Here is a 12,816-nt window from a genome sequence, read left to right as displayed (position 1 = left end):
CCTTAAACTTTTTCTGAGACATCAGAATCATCAAAATATGATAATTTAATTCCATTATAATTTTAGAGATACTTTCATATTCATCTGTTTCGTGAAGCAAGGTAGAAACTCTTGTGAACTTTCATTACCTGTTTAAACCATAGACTTAATTTTTATATCCAATGAAGTTAGTTTCTGTCTTAAGATTTTACTAGATGGTTGAGTAAAATTTAGAGAAGAGAATTGTTATAGTGGCATTAGCTATCTAGCTTATTGAACAAGTTTGCAGACCCCAGTTCAACCTTTAGTATATCTTAAGTTATAGATTTCCTCATATTGAAGCTCTACTAAATGTTTTTATGCAATGAAATAAAAAGCTGTCCTTCAAGAACTTTCATAGAGGGCTGGTTATATACCTCAGTGGTAGAAGTCTTGTCTAGCATGCCCAGGATTTCATCCCTAGCACTAGGAAGGGGGAGAAAACGTTCATGGGATAATACAGCTCAATATTGTTTTCCAAAGTATAACATGATAATAACCTCAAACTTTTTAATTATTTGTGTTAAATATTATTTGCTTTTGGTAACTTTATATGCTGTGTACCTGTCATAAGACATTTGCAAGTAAATTTCATTTATCATTAATTAAAGGTAAATCTGTGAATGGTAAAAATGCCTGTGCAAAGAGGTCTTAATGAAAATGTAGGAAATTGGAATTTTCTGAACTTCCCTGTAGGAATATACACTTCTTAAGAATGCTTTCTTAGTTGTATCTTTTTAGAAATAGTATCTGCCGTTTTGAATTTTTAGTAATCAGGCCATTTAAAGCTGGTGGGGGGAAGCGAATTTCTCTGATCATATTTAAGACAAATTTTAAGATGAATATTCTTGTGTGTTCCAGGTTTTTTGAAAACCTAAGGCCCTTAAAGATCGGTGGTAAAAGACAGCTAATTGAAGTCTTTCCCTTTAACAGAAAAGTTAAGAGTCTTATGTCTAGATTTGATTTTTATTGCTTTTAACAGCTTGGGAAATTCCAATCTAAATTGTAAACGTAAACACAGTTGGGAGAATTTGGTCTTGACAGAAATAAATTTAAACATGGAAAGGGGACAAATTCTGCAATTGGGAACAGGAAAGAATAGGAAATGAAACAGTATAGTGAATATACAAATTTTGACAATGAAATCTAGGTATCAACAATAAATGATGAAGGAAATCATGGCTCACTGCATACCTGTATCAGGTAGGATGTTAGAATCTGAGAAGTATATGTATCAGAGCAGATGGTGTGTACTTTGGGAAGTTGTGGCAGGCATAGAGTTTTAATTTAAATTTTAGGATAAAAATTGGAGAACTTTTTTTTAATCTTGGAGGTGCTTGGAATTTTCCTATATGTGAATGTTAGGATGGTTCCCCAGTTATATTGGAGCATATAAATTAAGTGAACTCACTCTTGGCTTTTGAGACCATAAGGGAACCTAGGAAGTTAGGGATCCAGGCATAAAATTAGAAAGACTATAAACTTTTATTTAAAATTGTAGAGAAGGGAAAAAATTGGCAGGAGATGGTATTGACTATGTACTTGATATTTCAGGTGTCATTATATACTTGTAGTAATAGGGGTGTCTTTATTTTTATGAGTAAAAAAAATATTTGTTTAGCAAAACTGTGAAACCAACCTAGATGCCCTTCAGTAGATGAATGGATAAAGAAAATGTGGTATATATATACACAATGGAATATTACTCTGCGTTAAAAGAGAATAAAACCATGGCATTTGCAAGTAAATGAATGGAGTTGTAGAATGTAATGCTAAATGAAGTAAGCCAATCCCAAAAAACCAAATACCAAATGATTTCTCTGATATAAGTATGCTGATTCATAATAGGGATGAGAGGGACAACATGGGAGGAATAGATGAGCTCTAGATAGGGCAAAGGGGAAGGGAGCAGGCATTGGGGTAGGAAAGGCAGTGGAATTCAGTGGACATCATTACTCTAAGTACATATATGAAGATCCAAATGGTGTTTTTATGTTGTGTACAACCAGAGATATGAAAAATTATGCTGTATGTGTTTAATATGAATTGAAATGCATTCTGCTGTCATATATAACAAATTAAAATAAATTTTTAAAAAATTATTTGTGGAGTGTGTTAAGGTTCACTTGAGATAGACTTTTGCTGATCCATTATTTCCAGAAGAGTTTTAAATTTCTCAAATGGGAATTATTTTACTAGAAGGTAATATAGCTCAAAGGAAAGGATCTTAGGCATTGAGATCTGAAAGATTTCAGGTTTGAAAATTACTTTTGCCATTTAATTATTACTTGGTGACTTCACTCTCAGCCCCAACTTTATCATATCTAACTGTACAATAATTTTTAAGTTGAGGATTTTTGTGAGGTTTTGGTGTAACAGGTTAGGCATTCAGCAAATAATAGCTGTTGTTTATTATTAAACATTTTAGGAAGCCAACCTGGTAACTGGAAGGGTCTATGGTATTTTAATTGCTTCACTTTTCCTAAAATGTTTTAAAGGTGGAATTGTTTAGAACTGAATGATGAAAGAGAAATTCCTCTACTTTGTACTCACTTCTCATTGCCTATTCCTGCAAGTAATTTCTGTCTTCTTAGACATATATACTTTTAAAAAAATTTGTTCAAATTAGTTATACATGACAGAATGCATTTTGACACATCATACATAAATGGAGTATAACTTCTCATTCTTCTGGTTTTACATGATGTAGAATTATACTGGTCATGTACTTATATGTGCACATAAGCATATATACTTTTACGGAGTCGTTCCTCAACTATACAATAGCTTTTAACATTTTATTTTTAAAAATTTAACTTACTAGGTTTTCCTATTAAATTGACAGCATTGTTTTGTGGTAGACTATTTTCTCATATACTCATTTATTTAAATTTCAAAGGGATTGTAAATAGAACTAAAAATAGGGTGGACTTTTTAAGTATTTGAATTTTTCTATCTAAAGGCAAATTATCAGTAGTGAAAAACTGGTTTTCTAATGCTTGAATATATTATTAGGGATAATATCCTGTTGTATTGAAATGAGCATTATTTCTTTTTAAACCTTTTTAAGGGAACTTTAAAAGTTGGTGTTAATGGAATTAAGATATTTGTTCAACAAATTTTAATTAAATATGTCTAGCATTTGCTATCTGATCCAGTTTCTTGAATATGATTCAGGTGGAGACTTAAAAAATAGAAGAAAAGCTATACAAGTAGTTAAAATATAACATTATGGTCATTGCTGGATATTGAGAGCTAATTCAGTGAAATTCTTTCACTGTTTTTATTTTAAAAATGTATTGCAAAAGGTTTTAGTTTTATTTTTCACTTAATATTTTGATTATTTTTCAAACATATAATTGGGAGAAACTGAGTTGATCTAATTTTTATGTTACAGGAGATTACCTGGAGCAATTGATGTTATTGGTCAGACTATAACTATTAGCCGAGTAGAGGGAAGGCGACGGGCAAATGAAAACAGCAACATACAGGTTTAGTATTTGAAGATCAATTATATTTTAACTGAGGGAGTATAACTGTATAATAATTTATTTAATGAATATTCATAATACTGTGCTATGTGTTAGGTGCTTTACATTCTAGAAAGAGATTGAAAATGTGGGACTACTCACCCTTATAATTATTACAAAAGCTTTTCCATTTAGAATTTATAATCTGTGGGTCTTTTCTTAGTAAGGTTCTTCTTTTTCCTTATTATAAACAACATTTATTCCTGATTAAAATTTTGGGAAAAAATCAATAATTCTATTACCTAAATTATGTCACATTTCACATTCTGGCACAGCTCTTCCTTATTGCTAAGCAAAATTGGGATGCTATTATGATTACATTTTCGCATGTATTTTTTCATCTAAAATTATTTGTATTTTCCCAATATTAATCTTAAATATGAGTTAAGATCTTTTTATGAAAGCTTTATTGTATGTGCCATAATTAATTTCATATGACATTTCTGGGGGAAGCAGAGTTTCTTTGTTTCCAAGTGGAAGAGTGAAATGAAATGAGCTATGAGTAAATTGACTAGTAATGTTAGAAATTCAGTTACAGACTGCCAGTTGTTCAGCTTGGCTGTGCTTTTTTCATTATTTGTTTGGTTCTTTTTAATACCTTAAAAAAATGTCAAAAGTGTTTTGAATTTTAATCTCCAATTAATTATGTAAAATATTCTTTTTAGTATTCTTAAATGTAATTATTTCTGAAATGGAAAGTAGCCTCTTTTTCCTCCTTCTGTCATTAAAATGCCATGACTTCTTAAAATAATTCTGTACCTGTTTTAAGAAATGTAAGTTATGAGTGTAAGCCTTACAAAAATTACTATATTTCAATATACAAAAACAACAAAAGAGATTATATATTAAATGATATGCTTTAGTTAACCAAGATTCAAGAAGTGTAAATTCTGTTTAAAAAAATAACATAAAAAAATTGCAATTTTCCAAACCTATTTGAACTTGAGAATCCTTTAGGCAGCTTGTTAAAAGTCCAAATTTCTAGGTGCCATTTTGCTTGCCATTGTATTTCAGTAAGTTTGGAGTGCTTCTGTTGGTGCATGACTCTTACCTGTTCACACAGATTAGCATTTGCCAACAATGCTTTATTTTTCAGGAATGAACTTTAGTTTAAATTCATAGGGCTTACATGAAAAAGTAGTGTACATGTATTACTGTCTGTTACTTGCAACCTGTTGATGGATGCTTTGCTTTGCAACCCGGTGATGATGATAGGCCCTGATATGGTGAATTTCTGACCTGCTGCCATGTTAATTTCTCAGGGCTAGTATCTGTATGTGAATGATTATGTTTCCTTAATTTGAACCTTTTAACTTTGGTTAGATAACAAATATACTTGCTACTTTGTATTTACAAGGTACTTGTTTCTTGTTTGGAATGTTTTTATTGTTTCTTTTTCTTTCTTTCTTTTTTTTTTTTTTTTTTTGTAGATAAACATAATACCTTTATTTATTTATTTTGTGTGGTGCTGAGAATCAAACCCAGTGCCTCAAAGTGGTAGGCAAAGCACTCCACCACTGAGCCACAACCCCAGCCCCATTAATTGTTTCTTATTAAAAATTTCCTTGGTGCCGGGCATGGTGATGCATGCCTGTAATCCCACTGGCTTTGGAGGCTAAGACAGAAGGATCCAGAATTCTAAGCCAGCCTCAGCAATGGTGAAGCTCTCGTTAAGCAACTCAGACCCTGTCTCTAAATAAAATGAGAAGTAGGGCTGGAGATTTGGCTCAGTGGTTGAGTGCCCTGAGTTCAGTCTCTGGTACACCCCTGCCTCCCCCTGCCCCCCAAGAGGTTTTCTTGGTGATAATCTATTTACTTTTCCTAGGCTTTCAATATGAACTTTTTCAAAAATATTTTGTGTGAATGAAATGCAAATGTTATAAATGCATATCATATACATAGAATTATCACCCCCCCAAAACATATATGTATATGAATTAAACTACCTTTTATTTTATTTCTTATATTAAATGAAATTAATTTATTAAGATTAATCTTAGATAAGAATATTTAATCATCTTTCTAATGAACTATGCTTTAATTTTAGGTCCTTTCTGAAAGATCTGCTACTGAAGTAGACAACAATTTTAGCAAACCACCTCCGTTTTTCCCTCCAGGAGCTCCTCCCACCCACCTTCCACCACCTCCATTTCTTCCACCACCTCCAACTGTCAGCACTGCTCCACCTTTGATTCCACCACCAGGTAAATAGCAAAAAAGGCATTTGACTTTGAAAGAAAAGTAACCTGTGTTTCTTTTGAGTTCACAGTGAAAATATATATTTGAAAATAATGTTTTGATTGATTACATTAATATAATAGATACATTTATTATCTTTAACAGATTCACATTGAAACATATACGTGTATATATATATTTATGTATGTCTTGCTATTTTTGGCGTAGCAGAAACAATATTCTAAAATAGAGAAGAACATACAGATACTAAGATTGACCCCAAAATATAGTGATTCCCAAACTAAAGTTGCTAATAGTGTGTGTATAAATCCATGCTGAAATGTAAACCATATATAAACTTGTTTTGGAAAAAAAGAATTAAAGATACTTTCACAATTGGAGTAGGTCCAAAAAGTTTAGATCCTGTGAAGATATTGTAATTAAAATTTGTCTGGCAGTCTTCTTTCTTTGTGTGCTGGTTTCCTTTTAGGAGACTGCTACTAGGTACCAGGTACCTGGTATTTACTACTTTTAAACAGAAAAGTAATTTTAATTTTTTATTATATTTTTAACTGCTTTAAATTATTAAAAACCCTTTCAGTGGTAGTAGAGAAAAATTTTACAATCCCCAAGTTTCACATTTACTTGTATCTTTGATTTTTCATGCAGTGACTTCTCTGTTTCTTTCTAGTAAGTTTCAGTGTTTTTCCTTTTAGCCAACTTTATTGAACAGATTGATAGAGATTCTAATTACTTTCTTCTTATAGAAAATAACAGTAGTAAATAGTAACAATGCTGATACTAATCAAAATTACATGGCAACATGTATTAGAATTTGCTATTAGTAAAATCAATTTATACTAGACAGAGTCATATACTTTCATTCACTTAACATTTGCCAGAGAGCTGTTTTTGCCTTGAGATGCTAATTGTGATCAGAGCACAGAACCAAAGGGTTTGCATAGGCCTTCCCTGATATTCTTCCCTTGACCCCTGAATGTCAGCTTTGCCTTCTACCCTTTATTCTCTTACCACCTTTGATTTCCTTCCATCCCTCAACCCTCAGAAAAGTTGAGAAAATATTACAAACAATGATTCATGTCTTTTAGAGAATCTCTTATCTCCAAATAGAGGAAAAGAAGACCAGGATAGGTTAGATGTGCTTATTACTCCAGACAACTTAGTTTCTAGAGTTCAGTGACTTTCTTATTTAAACAACTGAATTGAACTCAACAGTTATAAATTGGAATTATTCCTATGATTCTTGGGTCTTACTGTGCTGAGAACTAACCAAATGAAAGGGGACTTAGGTGATTCACACTTAATATGATCCATAAATGAATCTTTTGTCCTCTGGAAAAAGATAAAGTATACAGTTTTGAATGTATTTGATTAATAAGACAAAATGATTAATGTTTATGATAATGGTTCTTATGCTGAATTGCTTTATAATCTTAAACTTTAGGTACTAAAGGGGATTTGAAAGAATATTCTTAAAAAATTTTTAACTCTTTAAAATTTTACTTATTTATTTTTAAACTTTTTAATTATACATGGACACAATATTTTGTTTATTCATTTTTATGTGTTGCTGAGGATCGAATCCAGTGCCTTACATGTGTGAGGCAAGCGTTCTGCCACTGAGCCATATCCCGGGTCCTAAAATTTTATTTTAATAACAAATAATTCTACATATTTGTGGATACAGCATGATTTTCACTGTATATTTACATTGTGGAATGATTTTGAGCTAATGAACACAGTCATCACTTTATATATTCATATTCTGTGGTTTGAACATTTTAAAACTATTTTTTTTTAGCAATTTAAAAACACATTTATTAACTGGTAACCATGCTGTACAAGAGATCTCTAAAATTAATACTTTCCTGTTTGATTGATACTTTGTACTCCTTGAACTTTCCCACCCTCACCTCAGCTTCTGGTAACCTCCATTCTACTCTCTACTTATATGAGTTTACTATTTTTGGATTTCACATATAAATGAGATCATGTGTATTTGTCTTTCTGTGCCTGGCTTATTTCACTAAGCATTGTGTTCTCTAGGTTCATGCATGTTGTCACAAATGATAGAATGAAAGAAATTTTCTTATTTATTAGCTAATGGTTTGTCTTCAGATGGCTAACATTTTTATATGTTCAATATTATCTGTTCAGGAGAAAAGTAGTAAGAATTAAAGAAAAAATAAATACTTTGCTAGTATTAGAATATTCAGAAGCTTTCTGTAGGGTATTGTTGATACGCATTGGATTATCTAGAATTGGCATTACTGTTTTTTCAAAATACTAAAACCACTCCATTTTTTTTGCCATGTAATTTGTTTATAAGAATAAGAAATCTTTTAGATTGGCAAGTACTCAAAAAAAAAAAAAAAGAAATCTTTGAATAATGTTTAGGTTATTGATGACATTATGCTACAGAATACCATTATCTTTTTTGCATGGTTTGTTTATCTCCTGAATATTAATTCTCAGCTCCGTGCTTCCTATCCAGATTTCCATTAATGCTTATTTTGGGATTATGTTTCCCTGCAGTACTGTCAGTATTTAAGGAATATAGATTCAAGTTGAATTCTAATGCTGACTTGCATGGTACCATGCTAGAGGTGGGGAGAATGTCAACTTTTATTAAAACTGAATATTGGTTAGTTGAGAGTATCTGAATTACTCCTTATTTTTACTAGAGTATGGGTTGTTGGAGAGAGTATAAGCTATTTTCATCTGTTTTTCCCTTGGTAGTAGTCATAATGTCTTGTGTACACATCACGTTCCCTAAATGTTAGCTAATTAACAACATATTTATTTTTTACATAACACCAGAGGTGATTTTCAGATTAACAATTAGTACATTCAGTCCAAATTTCCACTGGCTCTCAACAGCAGCATGGCTGCATAGACAAATACCAGCTGAATGTAGACCCTGCTGAAAGCTATCAAGTTGCTCTTGGCCACAAAACCACATAAATATACCATGGTCTGTAGTTTGTTGTAATTTACATCACCTTCAGGCTCATAAGCAGCCAATGAAAGAAAGCTGTGATTCAAGAGTCTTTTAAAAAATATTCCCTTAAAGGAATTTTTCTTAGAGAAACTCTGAGTTTCCTTTTTTGGTTTCTTTAAAATTTTGAAAAGAGGAAAAATTTGGCAGGGAGATGGTACCAGGGATTGACTTCAGAGATGCTTAACTACTAAGCGACATCCCCGGTCTTTTTTATTTTTATTTTGAGACAAGGTCTCGCTAAATTGTTGAGGCTGGTTTTGAACTTGTGATCTTCCTGCCTTACCCTCCTGGAGTCTCTGGAATTAACAGGGGTGCACCACCCACCAATGGGAAAAATCCTTTGAGAAATGATTTAAATGTGTTTTAATGTTGACTTTGTTAATGTTAGATTTCTAATGCATAACTTTAAGACTAAAGTTCTATATGTGATAAGATATACAGAAACGGTGTATTACATCCATATTTCAGTTTGCTGCCAGTTTTGTTTTTATAAGTAGGGTGACTATACATACAAGTTTGCCTGTAACAGACCTACCTTACACATTCTGTCCCACCATAGTTATTGCTGTTAATTCTCAAACATGTCCTCATTTGGAGAACAAAATTTATGGTCAGCTCTGCTTGGAGGGTTACAGATATAACTCATCACATAACAAAATAGTTCTTCTTTATTTTAATTTTTTTTTAATTGTAGATAGACATGATACCTTTATTTATTTTTATGTGGTATTGAGGATCGAACCCAGTGCTTCACATGTGCCAGACGAACACTCTACCACTAAGCCAAAATCCTAGTCCCCAAAATAGTTCCCAACAATTATGAGATGAGGAAACAACTCTTAGTCAAGATTTTTACTGTCAATTGACAGAGATGTATTGCCTCCTCTCCCCATAAACACATATCAGCAAACATGAAATCTTAATAGTAAACAGGGAGGACAAAGTATTTCTGGCCACAATAGATTTATATGAAGATTGGAGGAGATTTTTGTATTAGAGTACAACAAAGATGAAAAATACCTCTGGAAATATGGTTCCTTGCAGCCATACTGACAGTAGCTTGAAAGTAAATACTGGCAAATTATGATCTTCTGTTATTTTCATTTTCGAGTGAACCAGAAAATAGAACCTGTTTTTAAGTTGTTTTTTTTTTTTCCCTCCAGAAACACATTAGAGCAATTTTATGCTTTTTTTTTTCTGAGTAATAATAGAAATATATCTATTCCTTCCTAAAAGAACATATTCTATGTATTATCTTATTTGATTTTAGAACAATTATTTCTGGTTTTATAGATGAGCAAACTGGAGCTTAGTGAATTTAAATAATAACTAGAAATAGAACCAGAATTCTAATCCAGGCAGTTTGCTGAAAAGACTGTTTTCTTTCTTAACTATGTTGAAATGGATCAGTACCTCTCAAGGAAACTATTTATTGGCTTATGTGTATTTACAGCAATAATGTTAGGGACACCTCACTACCCCTTCCCCAAGCACTTCCATGATGTCGAAATGCATTCATATATACTTCTGGGTAGGGAAAAAACCAGGAATTAGTTTTATGTTTTGTTTTTAACTTCATTTAATGAAAGTTTTATTATTTGCCTGATTTGTGTTAATTTGTCTAAGCCTAACTGAATTAGCAGCTTTAAATTCTTGTTCATTAGAAGAAATACTATATAAAACTGAAAGGATTGATATCATACATAGGCTAGGTGATCTAGTTTATGTTGTTTATTTTAACCATTTAAGAGTAGAGGTCATTGTGTAACCATCACCCATCACCCATGATCTATATCTAAAACTTTTTCATCCCCCCCACCAAATTTTTATAACTTTTAAACATTATCTCCTCCCCAACTCCCACCCCCCCCCCCGAAAATTCCCAGTCCCTGTTAACCTCTATTGTAATTTCTGGTCTCTCTGAAATTGTTTACTCTAGTAGCTTATATAAGTTGAATTATAACAATGTTTGTTCATCTGTCTCTGGCTTGTTTTTGTTTCTAAAATAAAATAATTTTCATGATTTGAACTAACTGTATTTATGGTAGGCTATAATGTAGGCTTTTAAATGTTAATTTACTTCAGGCATTAGTGTCATATATTTGTTTTTGATAATGAAGCATATTGGAGGGATAGAAGGCAAGGTTAATTTGACTCATTTTTTGTTGCATTAACTAATATTAGGACTATTCTTGAGAACAGTGGAAACAGCCCAAGAGTAGAATTCTTAGGAGTTGACAAAGGCTCTTTGTAGCTCAACTATTCTGAATAACATTTTATCACTGATTTAAAAGCTGGATATGGAGTTTACTTGTTTATGTAGAATTCAAATATTAAAAATTTCTACATTTTAGAAGATATTTGATTCCTTCCTAAAAGATTGTTGTCTTGTAGATCAGTATCTTACCTAGTCATTGAGTACTGCTAATTGTATAAAGTTAAAATTTTTGTGCCTTAAATATCTTGATTTGGGGTTCATGTGGGATGTTTTCTGCATTTTCCAAAGGTCTGCATTCTCTTTACATGATTTCTTTCTTACTACTATGGTTCTTTAACATTATAAGCATTTCCCAAACTTTGGTCACACACTTCTTTGAACTCCTAAAAATTACTGCAGACCCCAAAGACCTTCTATTTATGCATGTTGTATCTGGTTTTTTTTTTGTATTAGAAATTAAAACTGAAAAATTAAGGTATTTATTAATATAAAATACCTATAACCCATATGTTAACATAAAGAATGTTTTTAATGAAAAAGTAGTAATTTTTTTCTTAGAGCAATTAAAAAATCCTCTAGTTAGAAGTGGTTTTAAACTTAAAGAAGTTTAAAAGTGGTTTTAAACTTTTGTAAATCTCTTACTATGTGACATATTAGAAAAAGTGGGGCTCTCCTATTTGTTTCTGCATTAAATCTATAGTGACATCACAAGTTCTGTAGCCTTTAGAAAACTTGACCACACATTTGTAAGAGAATAAACATGGAAGGCAACATATTAGTATTTTGATGAAGGTAGTTTAGACCTGAGGAAGATCTCAGAGAGCACCCCCTGAAATTCCTGGACAAAACTTTGGGAAGTGCTGCTTTGGCAGAAGGTTGGCTTACATTAGATGGATATTATCAGCACCCTTGAGTTTTGTACCTTTAATTGAGAAGTTGTTTTCTGGATGTAGCATTCATTAAGCTATAGTGTGATAGCTTTTGGTATTACCCAACAGATTTCATATTAATTGGCACTATTTGCCAGAATTACCCTTGGAAAAAAATTTCTTGAAATCTTTGAGAACTGTATTCATTTTCTCTTTTGTTATGTTGCTAATTATATGTAAATAATAGTATTTTTTGAAACAATTAAAATTAACTGTAAATTTCATGGTGATTACAAGCCTCTTTAGGATCTTGGTTTTTCAATGTCTTTTCCTCCATTGATGTTCCTCTTATAATAGTTATAGTGTGTTCATTTTATAATATAAAATTATCTTTTTTACTTGTTTGATATGCTGGTAACTTTTTGGTTGCTTTAAGTTTTGTGACCACAGCATTTTCTAAATACATTTTTTCTTGTAATTAAATCTTGAATTATTAAGAAATGGTTTAGGGTATTTTACACTTAATGTTTTTTTTAAAAAGTAGATAGTAGATGGTGTGTGTGTGTGTATCTTATTTTTACAATCATGATATAGAAAAGCATTTCTTACAGAAGGTGGTATCTTGTCAACAGCTGTACTACCTTGAATGTGCCCAATCTCGTTTGATAGAAAGTGGTATTTAAAAATTTTTATAAATCTGTCTCTTCACTCAATTTCTTTGTGCATGCTTTCTGAACTTGATGTTTGTGAAGTGAAATTGTGGCTTTAAGTGATCAGGGTTTTCTACTCCTTATACACTAGTGCTGGCGGTATTTGAAATTTACTAGTGAGAAATAGGAAGCAGAATTCATGTAATTTTGCTATTTTTTTTATTTTGAATTTTATTAATAGAGAAAATATAGTTATTATATTGTTTGCTGTGTCATGAACTACCCAAAATGTAGTGACTTAAAACAACATAGGGTTATCAGCTTTTCTTAG

The 12,816-nt window shown here is 31.6% G+C and overlaps 1 protein-coding gene across 8 annotated transcripts in view; it reads left to right on the top strand.

The window, feature by feature from the left end:
• The window catches only part of Fip1l1 (factor interacting with PAPOLA and CPSF1), a 68,031-nt gene that overhangs the window by 33,356 nt on the left and 21,859 nt on the right, over nucleotides 1-12,816 (top strand). For all 8 annotated transcript variants that reach the window (XM_026385522.1, XM_077803572.1, XM_077803573.1 and 5 more), the window contains 2 exons: nucleotides 3,416-3,509; nucleotides 5,596-5,752. In XM_026385522.1, the coding sequence (XP_026241307.1) occupies nucleotides 3,416-3,509; nucleotides 5,596-5,752 (251 nt within the window). The remainder of the gene's footprint in view (nucleotides 1-3,415; nucleotides 3,510-5,595; nucleotides 5,753-12,816) is intronic.

Source organism: Urocitellus parryii, chromosome 10 (genome assembly GCF_045843805.1).
Source record: "Urocitellus parryii isolate mUroPar1 chromosome 10, mUroPar1.hap1, whole genome shotgun sequence".
NCBI lineage: Eukaryota > Metazoa > Chordata > Mammalia > Rodentia > Sciuridae > Urocitellus > Urocitellus parryii.
This window is presented reverse-complemented; position numbering and strand designations above follow the sequence as displayed.